Source organism: Microtus oregoni, unplaced genomic scaffold (assembly GCF_018167655.1).
Source record: "Microtus oregoni isolate MIOR12 unplaced genomic scaffold, Mior012 000144F_ref0000341, whole genome shotgun sequence".
In the NCBI taxonomy this organism is placed as follows: domain Eukaryota; kingdom Metazoa; phylum Chordata; class Mammalia; order Rodentia; family Cricetidae; genus Microtus; species Microtus oregoni.
Window position 1 is genome coordinate 936,969 of NW_024544794.1, and position 19,844 is coordinate 956,812.

General features: G+C 43.0%; 1 protein-coding gene across 4 annotated transcripts in view; it reads right to left on the reverse strand.

The window, feature by feature from the left end:
• Window positions 1–19,844, reverse strand: part of LOC121444839 (protein FAM126B) — a 48,249-nt gene that overhangs the window by 18,393 nt on the left and 10,012 nt on the right. For 2 of the 4 annotated variants that reach the window (XM_041646742.1, XM_041646740.1), the window contains exons 2-5: window positions 14,315–14,410; window positions 7,541–7,612; window positions 5,989–6,090; window positions 503–682 (exon numbers count right to left, since the gene is read on the reverse strand). In XM_041646742.1, the coding sequence (XP_041502676.1) occupies window positions 503–682; window positions 5,989–6,090; window positions 7,541–7,591 (333 nt within the window). In that variant the 5' untranslated portion in view covers window positions 7,592–7,612; window positions 14,315–14,410. Of the gene's footprint in view, window positions 1–502; window positions 683–5,292; window positions 5,352–5,988; window positions 6,091–7,540; window positions 7,613–14,147; window positions 14,290–14,314; window positions 14,411–19,844 lie in introns of those variants that run through there. The other 2 variants (XM_041646741.1, XM_041646743.1) reach the window with 2 other exon arrangements.

Sequence of the window (19,844 nt, forward strand, 5' to 3'; positions counted from 1 at the left end):
CAGACCCTGCCCTCTTCAGCACAGCCACAGAAACCCTGACTAAGACAATTATTTCTTCCTACAATCTCACCTACTCTCAGTAGAAAGTGATCAAAAGTGTTCCTTTTCAGATACCATTTCCTAAGGAAAGCTGTAGTAACTTTGGTAATATTTAATTTCTCATACTCTTTTCTATACCCACTCTGCATTATCTACGGCTACGTCTTCTCAAGTGGAGAAGTTTCCCTACAGCAGGTAGCTCACTTCAGTATTCAACTGTTCCTTATGAAAAAGGGATTCATAAACACTGGTTCAAAAAATGCTTTGAAGTAAATCATCTGATCTAACAATAGTATCAATTATAACTTCATCAAATTTATAAAAAACATTTCTAACAAATGTTTATATTCAATGCAAAAATTATTCAACAGACACTTCAATTTGTTTTTCTCTAAACAATCTTCAAATATTTCAGAGGATTTCGACAATATTTCAAATATCCTAAACACCACTTTCAACTCACCAAATTATAAATTCCTAGGAGAAGAGCTTCAATGCAGCCATTACTCTGTCTGTCTCTGCTAACTGTAAGTCGCAAATAAACCCACATCAGCTCGGGCAGGAACTGCAGTGTGAACCTCTTGAGCCGGACTTCTGAGCTACGATAGAGCTCAAACAGCTGGTGGCAGACAGGCTCCAGGAGCTAAAGGGAAACAGAGAAGCATTATTTCCATGGCTTGAGCTGTAACTATGTTTCTTAAAAATGTACTTTTCTTTAGTATTTAGAAAATAAATTCTTCTTAAAATTAATTCCTCCATGTATGAGCTAATTCAAAATCGCTTTAATAGACTACATATTAAACGGCCAAACCTTGAACTAATTACTTTAGTACCAAATACTATCACTGTACTTTTGATTTACTAGGCTACTAAATTTATTAGCTAAGTAGTCTGTTTGCCAAATACTTTTATTTGGTGAGCTTCACTGTCTGTTCTTACCAAGCCCTTCTAGTCTATATTTTGTTTTTTACATTTATGTATGTAAGCATGTATGAGTGGGGTACTGTCATGCCATGGCACACGTATGGAAAACAACCCTGTGGGTCTAGTCCTCGCCTCCCGTCACGTGAGTTCCAGGATCCACCTCGGCTGCAAGTGCTTTTATCCAGAGTCATCTCACTGGCTCATCTTCCATTTTAGGAAATTTCTTCTTAATTAAAATAACTTGAAATTTCAAGTAAAGCCATGATTTAGGTTATATCTCACTCATTAGATTAGATTTTATAAACAATGATACGGGCATCTAAAATCCTAGCTAACATATTTTAAATACCTACGGGGAAGAAGAAAAGATTTGAGACCTCACTAATTATACTTATTGGGCAAAGGTCCTGCTGCACAAGCACAAGGACTGGAGTTCAGATGCCCAGCGCCGATATAAAAACTGAAGCTAGCCGGGCAGTGGTGGCGCACGCCTTTAATCCCAGCACTCGGGAGGCAGAGGCAGGCGGATCTCTGTGAGTTCGAGGCCAGCCTGGTCTACAAGAGCTAGTTCCAGGACAGGAACCAAAAGCTACAGAGAAACCCTGCCTCGGAAATACAAAAAAAAAAAAAAAACAAAAAAACAAAAAAACTGAAGCTAGCGTGGCATGGGGAGGGAGGTAAGCAGACTCCCCAGGGCTTACGGGCCACACAGCCCAGCTATGACAGCAAGCTCTAGATTCACTGAGAGGCCCTATCTCAGGAGACAGGGGGAGAGGGCTAGATGCCAGTGCTCGCTCGCTCACACACACACACGCACACACACACATGCACATACATGCATTCTAGATTCAGTGAGAGGCCCGACTTCAGAAGACAGGGGGAGAGTGCTAGTGGCCAGTGCTCACAATCTACTGCTGGTGTGCACACACGCACACACAAGCACAAACACACACACAGAGATAACACAGGCACACACACACAAACACACACGCAATTCTGAAAGGAAAAAAGTGCATATATAAATATGTTTTTCAATGCTAATTATTCTTGTATTACTACATGAAATGACTTGAGAGACCTCAAGATGGTAAAAACTAAATAAAATGAGCAATCCCACCCACTGCCAATTTAAAATGGTTCCACTCCTGCTAACCACAGACTGTACACACCTGGCTGACTTTTAACTACATACTGAAGACTGATAGAAACTAAACTTTTTTTTTAAGTTCTTCAAGACAGGGTTTCTCTGTGCAGCTCTGGCTGTCCTGGAACTCACTCTGTAGACCAGGCTGGCCTCAAACTTACAAAGATCCACCTGCCTCTGCCTCCCAAGTGCTGGGATTATGCAGAATATGGTGTCAAAGAAAATATAAAATGAACAGATTCAACTCAACGCCCATCAAAATCCCAGCAAAATTCTTCAAAGACCTCGAGAGAACTGTACTCAACTCCATATGGAAGAGCAAACATGCAGGATAGCCAAACAATCCTGTACAATAAAAGAACTTCTGGAAGCATCACTTCAAACTTTACTACAGAGCTACAGTACTGAAAACAGCCTGGTATTGGCATAAGAACAGACAGGAGGACCAATGGAACCAAATAGAAGACCCAGATTTCAATCCACACATCTTTGAACACCTGATTTTTGACAAAGAAGCAAAAAATATCAAATGGATAAAAGAAAGCATATTTAACAAGTGGTGCTGGCATAACTGGATATCAACATGTAGAAGAATGAAAACAGACCCATATCTATCACCATGCACAAAGCTCAAGTCCAAAAGGATCAGAGACCTCAATATAAAGCCAGCCACACTGAACCTCATAGAAGAGAAAGTGGGAAGGACACTTTGAATGCATTGACACAGGAGACCACTTCCTAAATATAACCCCAGTAGCACAAACACTGAGAGAAACAATATATGGTACCTCCTGAAACTGAGAAGCTTCTGTAAAGCAAAGTACATGGTCAACAAGACAAAACGACAGCCTACAGAATGGGAAAAGATCTTCACTAACCCCACATCAGACAGAGGTCTGCTCTCCAAAATATACAGAGAACTCAAGGAATTGGACACCAAAAGATCACATAATCAAAAAAAAAATGGTGTTCAGACCTAAACAGAGAACTCTCAACAGAGGAATCTAAAATGGCTCAAAGACACATAAGGAAATGTTCAACATCCTTAGTCATCAGAGAAATGCAAATCAAAACAACTCTGAGATTCCATCTTACACCTGAAAGAATGGCCAAGATCAAAAACACTGATGACAACTTATGCTGGAGAGGTTGTGGGGAAAGGGGAACACTTCTGCATTGCTGGTGTTGAGTGCAAGCTGGTACAGCCCCTTTGGATGTCAGTGTGGCGATTTATCAGAAAATTAGGAAACAACCTTCCTCAAGACCCAGTAATGCCACTTTTGGGTATATACCCAAAGGATGGTCAATTGTGCCACAAGGACTTGTGCTCAATTATGTTCATAGCAGCTTTGTTTGTCATAGCCAGAACCTGGAAACAACCTAAATGCCCCTCGACCGAAGAATGGATTAAAAAAAAATGTGGTACATTTACACAATGGAGTATACACAGCAGAAAAAAATAACGACATCCTGAATTTCGCAGGAAAATGGATGGAACTAGAAAACATTATTTTGAGTGAGATAACCCAGACACAGAAAGACAATCATCACATGTACTCACTCATAGGTGGTTTTAAAACATAAAGCAAAGAAAACCAGCCTACAAACCACAATCCCAGAGAACTTAGACAACAATGCGGACACTAAGAGAGACTTACATAGATCTAATCTACATGGGAAGTAGAAAGTAGAAAAAGTCAAGATATCCTGAGTAAATTGGGATCATGGGGACCTTGGGGGAGGGTTGAAGGAGGGAACAGATAAAAATGTACAGCTCAATAAATATCAAGTAAAAAAAAGAAAAAAAGATCGTTAGCCCGCCCCCCCCCCTAAAAAAAAAGAAAATATAAAATGAACAGAGGGGACTTAACAGAGTGGAAGACTCAAAATGAAAGAACCACCAGGGTGACTGGGGGGGGGGGTCCTGTTAAATTGAGAAAGAAAAAGCAGTACTGTTGGTGTACAGGTTAAGGGTTAAGTTATAATGGCCGGGCGCTGGTGGCGCACACCTGTAATCCCAGCACTCGGGAGGGACAGAGGCAGATGGATCTATGAGTTTGAGGCCAGCCTAGTCTACAGAGTGAGTTCCAGGACAGGCTCCAAACCTACAGAGAAACCCTGTCCTGAAAAACAAACAAAACAAAACAAATAAAAGTTAAGTTATAACATAGGTAGTCACAATATGCAAAATTAAACTCTAAAAGTTCATATCAACGACTTTTATTTATGTCTTTAAAGCAGCATTGCTTTTAAGATTGTCCTAAGTTCAGTTCCTATTAAATAGAGCATGGCCATTTTCTGAAATAACATCTCGGTAGCACATCTGACGATGCTTCAGGATACAATAAGACCAGGACCTAAGTCGCACCTGTCTATGACTACTGTGCACAACAGTTATGAGGTCCCTGGGTTTTCAGACGTCTGAATTAAAACCTTCTGATTTGGCAGTAATAAGGGTGGAACCCAGACCTGCCCCTGCAGGTTCATAATGACAACAAATGCCAAGTCTCCAGCCTGGATTTCTCCAGCTGAGGTTTCCATTTTGACCCATGACCTTGCCTCATGTGTTATTATAAAGCACAATAACATACAATAGTCTGAAAAATTTTAAAAACGTCTTACGTTTTTTTAAAAATGAGAACACTTTTCATATCTTTGAGTACTGAATCTAAAGATTTAGTACTAGAATCATTTTGCATTTAATTGTTTTCTGATCAATATTTACTTTTATTTACACTTAACCCCTGAACCACATCCCAAGCACACATTTACTACTTATTCATTACATACATGATAAACAGTTTATACGACCGCTGCCCATGAAGAGCTTACAATCTAAAGAGAAATGCATAAAACAAATAATTTTTAATAAGCAAAGCTTAAATGTTAGGCAGTGCAAGATGAGGGGCAGGGCGTACACATCATTATTTAGAAAATTTCAAACACTCCTGACTAAAGATGTGTGTGCCCGAGTGTGTATCCGACCAACGCACCGACACACACACAGCCCGCCTCTGAAGTTTTAACAGTTCAGTAATACATTGCAGGAGAAAAAGCAGCAGATGCAAGTCTGAGAGCCAGTCCAAACACAGGAGACGGGAAGGAGGAGGTCAGTAAGCAAGCTTTTAGTGAGAAGACAAAATAGGGATGCACTCTCAGTTAGGCTGCCGGTTAGAGACGGTTACCTGCCGGGACTTCTTCAGCTCGCTGCAGTGCACAGCAGAGGCACTCTGGGAGGCTGTATCTGGGAAGATAAGAAGCTACTTTCCTGTGTGCTCCTTTCATTTTCATGTTAAAGCATACATGAATCCAGTGGATAAATTACCTGTCACTGTGTGCATCTGGTCTAAGCTAATAGACAGACTCGGCTGCTGCACTTTCTACTGTCTACCACAGAGTGAGTCACAGTGAACTGTTATTCTAAGTTACTGATCTTCACAATTTAGGTCCCCAAAAGCACTTCCTCTGGTAACTTCCAGGAGAGCTTAATAAACAGCATAATTTTGTGTTATCGGTTCACAGCTGATCAGAATGCTTGTAAATATCTCTACAGTATTAAGAAATTAAAAGTAAATGATATTAAAATAAAGAAGGCTGAATCCGTATACCATTAAGATTTGTTTTCCAGAGAAGGAACACTCCAGAACACACACAAAAAACTATACATTAAATACACAATCATGGAGATGAGGGTGACTGCAGCTGAGAACCAACCAGGAAAAGAGACCAAGGCATCTTCAAATGTAAGAAGATGGGGCGGGGAAAGCCAAAGCAACTACCAGAGGGAGAGCGAAGAGCGGCTTTCCAGACCCACGGGGAGAGAGAAACTGGACAAAGCTTCACCTTACTATTTGGAGTTTACTGTTTCAAAGGCCTCCTACCTCATTGTTCGAGTCCTGAATGACTTTATAGAGCGCAGGGACAAGGGGCTTCTTCCGGTGTAGAGTCGCTGCATAACTGGTGATCTGAGTGTCAGGTAGTGCCTAAGATGAAACCAAGGAACAGCAACATGGATTTCACATTTAGGAAACACGTTTCTTTTACATGGGTGCTACTTGATAAAAGAAGAGACAAATAAGAAAATTTAAAGTAATATAATTAATATCAAGTAATTAACATACAAATAACTGTTTAGCCACAAAATGACTACAAGTCCCATATCTTCACTGTACCGTCATCGAGCCTAAAAGAGAGCAGGATACATTCCTTACTTGTACTCATACTTTTACAAAGCACACTTCATAAGTCTACATTACATAGTTTTCTACCGAAACTATTTGACTTTAAGTCATTGGAAATCAAAGCAGAAAACAAATATTATCATTAAAACTTGAAGACTTCAGTCATCTACTGGACATATTTTAATCACAACTATTTTTATTTCTATGTAATTCTTTTGACCTTATTCATATTAGTTATACTCGAAAAGAGCACCAATAAAGAAGCACAATTCCACACTCTGCAACTTCCACTTAGAAGCACATTGCAGGACCCTGATGGGCGGATCAGTGCCATTAACCCTGGACACAGTACCACTGGACACGGTACCCCTGGGACATGGTACCCCCGAACACGGTACCCTTAGACACGGTACCCTGGACACAGTACCCCCAGGACACAATACCCTGGACACGGTACCCCTGGACATGGTACCCTTAGACACGGTACCCTGGACACGGTACCCCCAGGACACAGTAACCTGGACACGGTACCCCTGGGACATGCTACCCCCAGGACATGGTACCCTTAGACATGGTACCCTTAGACATGGTACCCCTGGACATGGTACCCTTAGACATGGTACCCCTGGACATGGTACCCTTAGACATGGTACCCCTAGACACGGTACCCCTGGGCACGGTACCCCTGGACATGGTACCCCTGGACACGGTACCCCTGGACATGGTACCCTTAGACAGGGTACCCTGGACACGGTACTCCCAGGACACAGTACCCTGGACACGGTACCCTGGACACGGTACCCCTGGGACACGCTACCCCCGGGACATGGTACCCTTAGACATGGTACCCCTGGACATGGTACCCTTAGACATGGTACCCCTGGACACAGTACCCTGGACACAGTACTCCTGGACATGGTACCCTTAGACATGGTACCCCTGGACATGGTACCCTTAGACATGGTACCCCTGGACATGGTACCCTTAGACATGGTACCCTTAGACACGGTACCCCTGGACATGGTACCCTTAGACATGGTACCCTTAGACACGGTACCCCTGGACATGGTACCCTTAGACATGGTACCCCTGGACATGGTACCCTTAGACATGGTACCCTTAGACACGGTACCCCTGGACATGGTACCCCTGGACACGGTACCCTTAGACATGGTACCCCTGGACATGGTACCCTTAGACATGGTACCGCTGGACATGGTACCCTTAGACATGGTACCGCTGGACACGCTACCTTGAACTCTGACAGCCACTCTTCCACCACAGCTCGCTCGGACCCCAGCATCTTTCTCTAGTCTTCTGTTATCTGAAATGTAAGACAGGATTACCTACAGAGATTACCAAAGGTCTGTAATATATCCATCTCACTAACCAAGACACTCAGCTGTATTTCAGAGAGAGGTTTCTACTCGGTTTGGAGTGCAATTAAATTTTTTCAAAAATAAATCCTACTTTTAAATGATAGGACCAGAACCCATTGTCTTCCCGCCTTCACTCTCCACACTCCAACGTGGCAAAGGAGGTGTTCTTAAATCAGATATATCTACAATCTCAGTAATGAGAGATCGAGGCAGGAGGACTGCAAAGTGGAGGTCAGCTCGGGTTCTGAACAAGCCTGAGCTACAGGGCAAGACGCTGTATCAACAAAACAAACTGAAAACTGCAGTGGCCAAGTGAAATCCAATAACACCATGGAAGACAAACATACAGAGCAAGTTACACACAACAGAACCAATCTAGTAACAAAATATAAATATCAAGTCTAGAAAGAGCAAGGGTTGGGGCTGAAGAGATGGCTCAGAGGCTGAGAGCACTGGCTGCTCTTCCAGAGGTCCTGAGTTCAATTCCCAGCACCCATATAGAAGCTTACAACCATCTGTAATGAGATCTGGTGCCCTCTTCTGGCCTGCAGGCAAACACGCAGAGTACCACACACTAAATACACACACACATACATACATACATCTTAAAAAGAAAAGAAAAAGCAGCCAAGTGGTTGTGGCGCATGCCTTTAATCCCAGTACTTGGGAGGCAAAGGCAGGCGGATCTCTGTGAGTTCGAGGCCAGCCTGGTCTACAAGAGCTAGTTCTAGGACAGGCTCCAAAGCTACAGAGAAACCCTGTCTTGAAAAACAAACAAACAAACTGGAAAACTGATAACAATATATGCATTATGCAAAATAAATCAGATTATTAAATTTTCGAAGACAAAAAAATGCCTTATTAGCAAAATCAAATTGAATAATAGTCTGTAAATTATAATTCTAATTAAAGTTTACATTTTTTAAAAGTTTGGAAACAAGCATATGCTCAACTCTTAAGTGCTTGCCATTGAGGGTAGTCTAACATATTTAACTTGATAAAAATGAGACACGTTGAACTTTCAAATGAAAACGAAGCAAAACCCCAAAGCTTTCTTCACTCAAAAGGAAGAAGTAAGGAAAAATAGGACACTAAGAACAGACCCCAAGGATGTGGAGCTGTCTGTGAGAGCGCAGAGAAGCGCTTCTGTGTTTGCCACACCTCATGCCACTCAAAAGATTATTTTTATTTTTATTTTTTTTGGTTTCCTGTCCTGGAACTAGCTCTGTCTCGAACTCACAGAGAACCGCCTGCCTCTGCCTCGAGTGCTGGGGTTAAAGGCGTGCGCCACCACCGCCCAGCTCACTCAAAAGATTAATCAGAGCAACTTGTAGACGTGTGTGTGTGTGTGTGTGTGTGAGAGAGAGAGAGAGAGAGAGAGAGAAGAGAGAGAGAGGAGAGAGAGAGAAGAGAGAGAGAGAACCTTAACCACATTTTCCCCACACTGTTCACTGCTACTCCCCTAAATACAAGATCTCTGATTTAAGATTCCACAAGGACCTTAGAATATGTGTACGATGGAGCACTGCATCAAGTGCTGAAATAAAGAACAGGAAAAAAGAAAAAGAGTTGCCATGGTGATAGTGTGTCTTCTTAGCAATAAAACCCTACTTAAGACACTGGGTGCTAAGGACGTTGTGTATTACGTATTTGTGTTGTCAACTCGATTCACACAGGAGGGAACCTCAACTGAAGAAAAGCTTCTGACAAAATGGTCTGTGGGCTGTTGTCTGTGGGACATTTTCTTGACTGTTAATTGGTGGAGATTTCAGGCCCCTGTTGGAGGTAGGTACCATCCCTACTCAGGTGGGCCCTGCATGTGTAAGAAAAGTAGCTAGCTGTGAGAGACACTTCACACAGGCTAGGAAGCAGCTTCCTCTGTTGGTTTCTGCTTCAAGCTCCTGCCTTGAATTCCTACCTCGCTTCCCCCAATGATGATAAAGTTTAAGATGAAATAAAACCTTTCCTTCCCAGGTTGCTTTTAGTCATGGTGTTAATGAAAGCAACCCAAACCAAACTAGTCCAGCCTCACCGAGACCATGTTTTGATACAGACATATAAAAAAAGGGGGCAGAGGAAAGCAGAAGAGTAAATCAGATGCAAATATTTAAACATACATCCACGTGATGTGTCTCTGTATGGGCTATGTTCACGTGTGCACATGTACCCTAGGGGGTCAAGAGAGGGCGTCAGATCCCTGGAGCTGGAATTACAGGTGGCTGTGAGCACCAGATGTGGGAGCCAGGAACCAAACTCAGGCCTCCTGCAAGAGCGGTGTGCACACTTAACCACGGAGTCACCTCTCCAGCCCCTTGCACTGAATATAATTAAAATATGACTGACCATAAGTTGATAGCCATTTTGTTTAGTAAACAATACACAAAGTTCATTATATTATTCTATCTACTTTGTTACAACCTGGAATTTCTTACAATGAATAAAAACTAAAATACTGATAAATGGAAGCTACAAATATACAATTCTGATGTAAGAGATAGAAAACAAGGCTCTTGGGGCTGGAGAGATGGTTCAGAGGTTAAGAGCATTGCCTGCTCTTCCAAAGGTCCTGAGTTCAATTCCCGGCAACCACATGGTGGCTCACAACCATCTGTAATGAGGTCTGGTGCCCTCTTCTGGCCTGCAGACATACACACAGACAGAATATTGTATACATAATAAATAAATAAATATTTAAAAAAAAAGAAAACAAGGCTCTTACAGTTATTTTCTTACTTATTTTTGTGGATGGGGCTATGGATTGTACATTCAGAGATTGTTCTGAGATCTAAGCAAAACTACGAATCCCTGCTTCAGGAAAAAAGAACTAGGGCTCAGGACAGAGCTCCGTTGCTAGAGTGCTTGCCTAGCATGATCCAGCACAGACTGGTAAGAGACGTGTTCTGGCCTATACAACGTACATGTTTGGAAGAGTTACTTCTCTGTCACCTCAAACTCCTTGTTTGAGGACAATGAAAGTATCTATGATAAAAGGTTTTTTAGTTTTTACTTGTTTTTGAGACGTGGTCTCAACTGTGAAGCCTAGTTGGCCTGAAACTCTGTGTTGACTAGGTTGACCTTGAATGAGAAATCCTCCTGTTTTTACTTCTCCAGTGCTGGGATCAAAGGCATGTTGCCAGTATATTCAACTGTCAAGAGATTTTTTATTTTTAACATAATAAATAGCACACAAGGTCTTAGAACAGTGTTTGGCACATATCCTTATGTTAGCTGTTACAATTATTTAAGTTCTTGACAACTCAAGAAGCATTTTTATTTTGTGCATAATAATTATTGATTTATTATTAGAAATATTGTTGAATAAAATGCTAAGGATTAAAAGAAAATAAGAACTCTCAAGAGATTCAAGGGAATCAAAATTATAAATAAACAAGGCTACAGAATTACCAGTTTAACATGAGACAGTAATAAATGTTACTGCAAATTCTTAAGCTTGGTTAAAAAAATATTGGGGGCCAGGCATGGTGGCGCACAGCTTTAGGTCCAGGCATGGTGATGCACACCTTTAATCCCAGCATTCAAGAGGGAGAGGTAGGCAGCTCTCTGAGGTGAAGGCCAGCCTGGTCTACAGAGACAGTTCCAAGATAGACAGGCTACACAGAGAAACCCTGTACTGAACCCTCCCAAACTCCCCACAAAACAGGAAAAAAATTATGAAGATATTTCAAAGTATATGTCTAAATCTTAGATTAAGGCAGCTGTTATTAAATTCTCTAAGGCCAAACTCAAAACTGTACTATATGATATAGTAGCTCTAAGCTGAAAATGGCTATTTAAATTAATTCAAAATTTATTTTCCTACTTTCTGGGAAAGACAGAAATTAGACCTATTCTATGTTACAATAAAATGTGGGCTCAGGGAACTGGAGAGATGGCTCAGAAGTCACACGAGCACACCCCACTCTGGTAAAAGACTTGAGTTTGGTTCCTAGCACCCATGTCAAGTGGCTCATAACCACCTCTGACCCTAGCTCGAGAGGATCTGTCGCCTGTGGTCTCCTCAGGAACCTGCAGTACACAATTAAAAAGGATCTTCTTTAAAACATAGATCTAGTTATTTTACGAAGGAAGCTGAGACCAATTATCCTCCGGAATGACCTTTATTCAGAGAGAATTCTCATGACCACAGATCTCATGACCTTAACGTCAGGAGTAATTAGGAGAGGAGCATCAGAGACAAATGGCAGGGTCTTGGAGGAGAGGGAGGCCTCCTTTCAAACACGGGGGAGTGCCAGAGAGGTTTACGGTAAAGTGGGTAAAAGCATTTGCTGCTGAGCCTGAAGACCTGAGTTCAATCTTCAAAACCCGCATGGTGGAAGGAAGAGAACTGACTCCCTAAGGTTGTGTTATGACTGTCACATAAGTACATAATGTGCACCCTTTGCCCTGCCAGGAAATGAATTAATATATATTTTTAAAAGACATAGAAAAGAGCTTCATTAAGAAAAGTGAGAGGTGATAAATGTGGGGTGGCGATGTGGGGTTCCCCTCTGCATGCTGTGACTAGCATTGGTGAGTACAGAAACTGTCTTCAGCCTGTGATAGGACAGAATAGAGGCAGGTGGGAGAAAGAAGGAGGAGTCAGGAGATGTTGGGAACGAACAAGCCGGAACCTTGATGGTAAACCACAGGCATGTGGCAATACTCAGATTAATAGAAATGGGTTAAATTAAGATGTAAGAGCTAGCCAGTAAGAAGCTAGAGCTAATAAGCCAAGCAGTGATTTAATTAATAAAGGTTCTGTGTGGTTATTTCAGGGCTGAGCAGACAGGAACAAGCAAGCAGCCTTCCTACAACAGGGTAGGATGGGGTGGGGTGTGGATATGTAGGGGAGCTGAAGGAGAAAGACAGCCTTCAGACATATGCCCTGAACAATGGAGATTTCCTGACCTTTCTAGGGTTTTCAGGGATGATCAGAAGTTTTAGCATGTTTAGTCTGACAGACCTATGTGCTATAATGGTTGGGTACTGGGTGAATTTTCCTTGTAGCTTCAAGGGGGAGGGTGGCCTTACTTATCTCCTCCTCTGTTCGCCAAGACTTCATAGCAGGGGCCTGCCAGCTGCAAGGGGCCGAGGCCTGATTTCTAAGGGTCTGTGATCTGACAAATGTACCTTGGACAGTTCACTGTCTTTACTGATGACTTCACTTCATAAGACAACCTGTTGTGTACGCCATAAAAACAGTACTTCTGTGGTGCTAGAGAACCTAATGTTGGTTATCCCACCCTCCTGATGTGGATTCATTCAGATACAGAACTGCAACTCAGGACACCATCCCAGCCGAGCTCATTAGTCCTCATGGGAGGAGACAGTAAAGGAATACACACACAGCCAGAGTGCCGGTCCTCAACCAGGCTGAATTCCGAAACCTACGTGTCTGCTCCCCACAGCACCCACTCCTGAGTCTGCAGCATGTGACTGCTAGGTTCTGGGACGGCAAGCCTGTGTCTGTGCTGACTCACAGCTGGCAGGGGTGTAAGGTTGGTGGCACTGAGCCCCCTTGCCTGCAGTCACGCTGAAGACTTCGTAATGCTGGCTTTTCATCGGGATGCTCAGACTCCACGCAGCACAAGCACTGTCTTTCTGACTCTTCTTCCTTCTCCCTACTCTGAGCACTGTTAATACGAGGCTTTCCGAGTCGTCTTCTTCCTTCTCCCAACTCTGAACACTGTCAATACGAGGCTTTCCGAGTCGTCTTCTTCCTTCTCCCTACTCTGAACACTGTCAATACGAGGCTTTCCGAGTCGTCTTCTTCCTTCTCCCTACTCTGAACACTGTCAATACGAGGCTTTCCGAGTCGTCTTCTTCCTTCTCCCTACTCTGAGCACTGTTAATACGAGGCTCTCACTAACACATCTCTGCCAGCATTCCTGAATTCCAACTGTCTTCCCGGGTAGATTCATTCCCCGTTCTCTTCCTGACCTGACTTGGCATGAGTTTTCCATGAAAACTGTGGAATTGTTGAGGTGTGTGCAGGATCTTGGATTAAAGTAAAACAGGTTTGGGAATGAGTATTTATTTGGGTTCTCTCTTCTCTTCCATTCCCCTCTCTGTCTAGCTAAAAATGACCTTTGAACTCCGAATCTTCCCAAGTGGAATTACAGGCAAACAAAACAACAGTGGCTTTGATTTTATGTATTTTGCACGTCATTAATAAAACTGGAAAGGCAGATTATTTGCTCTAGCCACAGGCCGACTACTGAGAAGCTGCATGTGGTTATTTCCCCATATCATACAGAACAGAAAAAGAACACAGCCATGGTTACAAAAGTCGCTTCAGACAATAGTGATCCAGATGTACCCTGATAGCACAACTGTGCCCAATAAATTAACTAAATAGAAGTAAAATTCAGACAATACATTTGTTAAGTGCAATTGCTAAAATAATTCAAAAATTGAATTTAAAGGTAGTTAAGGTGTGATCATTTCAAGTAAAATTGTATAATAAATAATACTACCCACCAAAGATTACCAAAAATTCCTAACATGTTTAATCATATGGGAAATTTATTCTTCATTTTTAAAAGTCCAGGTCATAATTTTATCTGTCTTAGATCAGTTTTCTAAAGGAGGAGGTGGCACAGGGATGCGGCTGAGTTCAAGTTTAAAAGTCCAGGTCATAATTTTACCTTCTTAGATCAGTTTTCTAAAGGAGGAGGTGGCACAGGAATGCGGCTGAGCTCAAGCGTGGAATTCATTTGTTGAGAGTTAAATATTTTCCAACTCTATAAAAAAATAAAAAATTAAAATAGTAAGAGAATATTTTCAAGAACATTTCACAAATGTTTTAAAAGACACACTCAAAACAGTTTGTGTTTATGTGTCTGCTGAGCTGATGGTGCACGTGTACACATGCATGAGCCTGCGTGCCCCGCACATGACCGTGGGGAAGACACCGAGTCTATGCCTTGATTGCTCCCACCTTCCCCTCTCCACACAGCACTGAGTATGGAACTCTCCAGAGGCCCGCCTGCCAACAGACCAGCATGAGATACATCGTTCCCCATCAGCACGGAGATCACACACAGGCAGCACTGATCTCACACACATAACAGGCTTTTTACATCGAGCTCAGGTCCTTGACACCTGTGCAGTAAGCATGTTTGCCAGCTCACTGTAGCTCAGCTGACCCTAAAACACCCTACAATAGCTACCATACGCGTATACCTTTATCATATCCAAGAAAAAAATATTTTGGAGACAAAAAGTCTCAAATTTTAGCATCAAGTATTCCATTAATTACCTTTAAGATGTTGGGTAGGTTATTTAAATTGCTGGAGATTCACCTCAAGAGAAATCTAAAATCCTTACAGAAATATGGACACCACCCAGCCTCACCATGCCACCCATCCCCACTCCCAAACTAAATAAATAATAAACAGAAAACGGAGTCTACAAACAGCCTTGTTAACTGGCTTATAACAAGAATAAAACTGCAATGCAATTGGAAAAGAAGAGTCTTAAAAAGATGTTAGGTGACTAGGGGATCTCTATGGAAAACAATGTACCATGACCCTTAACCCCACGCTATTCACAAAAGTAAATTCCAGGGATCAGCAAGATGATTCTCTGGGTTAGGGCACTTGCTGCCGAGTCTGAGGGGCACTGAGGCAAGAAACAGGGCGAGTCGGGAACCTTACACAAAGGCTGAGGTTGGCACATCAAGAAACCGGCTGAAAGAGAGGGAGCTGGAAAAGCTCCCCAGCCAAGACTGCAGGGAAACAGCAAAGCGCGAACCAAACAAGCCTATGGGTGCTACGCAGATGGCGCACAAAGGGCACCGCCTTCCTTAGTACTGGCCTGCTGTCTTCTATTACTACACACACTAGCTGCCCAACTCCTCGTTCTAACACGGGAACCCAGGGAGCTCTGCCAACAACTGCATCACAGGTGATGGCAGTAAAGACAGCAGAGTGATGACCGACTTCAGAAAACCTGCCCGCCATCAAGCAATGAAGCGGACTAAAGCTCTCCACAAACTCTGGGGGTTAATCAGAAGTATAAAGCAAACCGGGAAGTGTGTACTCAAAAGAAGCCGCTGTGGAGATGGCTGAATGAATCGGGCACTTGCCACGCGAGCCCAAGGACCAGAGTTCAGAGTCAGGACCTCCACACTCAAGCAGAGCAGACAGCAGTGTGCTTATAATTTCAACACTCCTACAGAAAGACGGGCAGTAGGGACCAGAGTTCAGAGTCAGGACCTCCACTCCAGCAGAGTAGACAGTACTGTTTATCATTTCAACACTCCTACAGAAAGACGGGCGGTAGGGACAGGAAAATCCTAGGAAGCTCAAGGGCCTGAAGTAGAAACTGAACAAGAGACCCTGCTTTGAACAATGTGGAAGGTGAGGACCAGCAGTCTCACAAATCATACATTCTGTGCACACACATACCACATCCATATCCCCACACACGGGGCCGGGGTTAAGAACAGAGAGCTTTGTAGAGTTTTAATCTGCCCTATCCCCACGCTCCACAACAGCTCTGAGAGCAATCAGTGAAAACCGTAGGGACAGCAGCTGGAGGACGGGCAGGTTAAAGTGCCTTCAAGGCTTCACTCCCCGGGAAATGTAATTTCCTGGAAGATCCCACCCACAAAGCTCTATCACTGCTTGACACCAAACAAAAGTCACTCCCTAGAGGCAATTGTTGAAAACAAGGGACATTTTCTTTTCTCAAAAACATAGAAGTTCCTTGAGGTAACAGGACAACAAATGGAACAAATATTTGGGCAACAAAAACATGAAAAATCTGTAGATTTGATTGCATCTTAACCTCCAAAAATTCCCATCCTTACCTAGTTAACAGACCCAATTCAAAACAAGCTTTCCTAAGGTAAAATTACGTAAGCTAGCTGCCATTTTCCTCTTTGTGTTTCCCTTCCATTCGTACTGTAGGGTGATACATGTATAAAATTTCCCACCGTATCTGAGTGTACAGTCTGGGGCTGTTAACATGCATCCCTACGGTCGTACGATGGCTGAGTGACACTCCTCTGTTGTCTCTGCCCCAGTCATCCTATTGTAGTCTTGGTCTTGAGCACTTTCAGCGCCTCCTACAGGTAGTGTCAGGATTCTGTGACTAGCTAATGTCTCCAAGTATAACATCTCCAAACTCCATACCTGTTCAAGAACACTTCAGACTGTCCTTCCTTGTTAAGGCTAGACAATATTTCAGGGTACGCATAGGGCATTTTATGTTCTGCTAGTCAATTCATCTGTTAATGGGTCTTGGACCGCTTCCAAGTTTTAGGTATTGTGAATGATGTTGAAATGAACATGGGTATACATACATTTCTTCAAGACCCTGACCGTAATTCTTCTCAAACAATCTCAAAAAGAGAAAGAAGTAAACCTAATAGAGGAGACTAAGTGTACTTGAGGCTGAGACAGGAAGATGCCCAGTCTAAAAAAGTCAGTCTGGGGTACATCATGCGACCATTTCAAAAAAACAAATCAAACAAAAAGAATTGAGGGGGTGAAACAGGAGCAGGCATCTCAGCACCAACACATTTCTCCCCTTCTAACAACGATTACTATCAACTCTTAAATAAATAAGAAAAGTTTTAACGTACATTTTCTAACTTTAAATATAATTAAAAGTATATGAAGCATTTATGTTTAAAATCCATAACAACAAATTAAGAAAATAGCTAATCAAATCTGAAAATCCTCTTACAGTATCTTTTTTTTTTTTTTTTGATTTTTCGAGACAAGGTTTCTCCGTAGCTTTTGGTTCCTGTCCTGGAACTAGCTCTTGTAGACCAGGCTGGCCTCGAACTCACAGAGATCCACCTGCCTCTGCCTCCCGAGTGCTGGGATTAAAGGCGTGCGCCACCACCGCCCGGCTCTTACAGTATCTTTTAATGAATTTCTTTCCTACACTGAGGTCTTAGATTTATTATTTTTCTTTTTTAAGAGTATAAGCATTTTGTCCTTGTCTGTGTACAGTGCCAGCAGAGGCCAGAAGAAAGCAGTAGAGTCCCTTTGGAACTAGAGTTACAGACAGCTGTGAGCTGCCACGTGGGTGCTGGGAACTGAACCTGGGTCCTTTGGTCCTCATAGAGCATTTTCTTTTAAAGATTTGTTTATTTATTATGTATACAGCGTTCTGCCTACAGGCCAGAAGAGGGCACCAGATCTCATTACAGATGACTGCGAGCCACCATGTAGTTGCTGAGAATTGAACTCAGGACCTTCGGAAGAGCAGCTAGTGCTCTTAACCTCTGAGCCATCTCTCCATTGTAGGGCATTTTTTAGGTTAGTGATTGATGTGGGAGGGCCTGGCCCTCTGTGGGTGGTCCTGGGTTTTATACGCAGGCTAAGTAAGCTGCATGAAGTAAGCCAATGAATAGCACTGCTCCATGCCTCTGCATCAGCTCCTGCCTCCAGATTCCTGTCCTGCTTGAGTTCCTGTCCTGACGTCTTCAGTGATGAACAGTGATGTGGATGTGTGAGCCAAACAAACCCTTTCCTCCGCAAGCTGCTTTGTCATGGTGTCTCATCACAGCAACAGTAACCCTAAGACAGCCAGTATCGTACATGCTATAAAGTGTCAGCTAGTAAGAAATACGCCCTACCGTAATGTACAAATCTTTAAGGAGAAAATTTAGGCTGGGTATATATAAAACCTTAGAAGCTAGAGAAGTGGCTCACGGGTTGAGAGCACTGGCTGCTCTTCCAGAGGTCCTGAGTTCAATTCCCAGCAACCACATGATGGCTCACAACCATCTGTAATAAGATCTGGCGCCATCTTCTGGCCTGCAGCATACAGAATACTGTATACATAATAAATAAATCTAAAAAAAAAAACTAGCCAACATACTGGGGCTATTTCAGACATTTTACACAATTTACCTATATACAGTAATCCTATGTAACTGTTACCATCCCAATTTTACAGATGAGGAAACAGGCCCTGAGAGATTAAATCATTTCCCGAGGTCAAATAATCAGTAAGTAGTGAGATCAACTCTCTGTCAAGCTAGAATCTAAGAACTGTTTTTCCTCCCTAGTCAGGGTCTTGCAATACCTAGATTAGGCTGGCCTCAAACCTGCATGCCTGCTCCAACACTGCTTACAGTGCAGGCATACACTACCACGTGGGCAAGACTACCAAACTGAAGACCTCACCCTAGACACCACACACACTGACTATGCTCAGAACATCGTGTTTATTTCACCTGGTCAGCAAGGTCCTTAAGTAGAAGTCACATTACACCACATATTAGAACTGTATAACTTAGAGTTCTCTATATTAATGATACTCTTGGGGGTATACCAAAATACACCCTTCGAATGAACGGCTCAGCTAGCCCTTACCACTTGGAAAGAAGCAGTTCTGGCTAATGGAACTGCCAGCTTGACTGGACTTGGAATCACCATACAAATACCCCTGTGCATGTGTCTGAGGGCAATTCCCAGAAAGGGTTAGCTGAAGCAGAAAGACACTGATTTGGAAGGTGTCAAGTCACGAGTTAGGGTCCAGGACTGAGCGAAAGAGGGGAAATGAACTGACCACCGTTCGTCTCTCTTTACTCCTGAGAACAGTGTGAGCAGCTGCCCGACATTCCGGCCAGTACGATGGCAGGCATTCTGTCCCAATAAAGAAAGAATAAGACAGAACTATCTGACAGGCGTGCTTAAATCCTGAAATAACATAAAGCACATCAGTATGCTGCTTCGTCATATCCCCCAGTAACCCAGAAGGCTGCCAGTTTTAAATGAGCCCAAGGCAGGAGCAGGCAGCAAACCAAGGTGGCAGTGCAGTCGTGTGTTTGCCCTTATATCCCGCCAACGGTGTTCAAAGTGTCTACAACAGAAGACAAGTAGTGATAAAGCTATTGGCCTGTCCTGTAGACGTCACAACATCGGACGAATAGCAAGGGTTCTCAGCCTTGGCACAACTTGCGTTTGGTCATTCCTGACGTGAGAGACTGTTCTGTTCGTGCATGATAGAGCATCTCAGGCCACAAGCCGCCGCTCACATTTTCTGTGAGTCCGACATCTCCAAATACCATCAAATATCCAAATACCCCCTCAGAGCAAAACTGCCCGGTGGAGAACGACCCCTTTAAGAGAAAGAACTATGGCTCCTTCTGACGATGCTCGTTCTCCTTTCTAGAACCAGCTCCTTGCCTAGCTTTTGTACCCTGGAAGA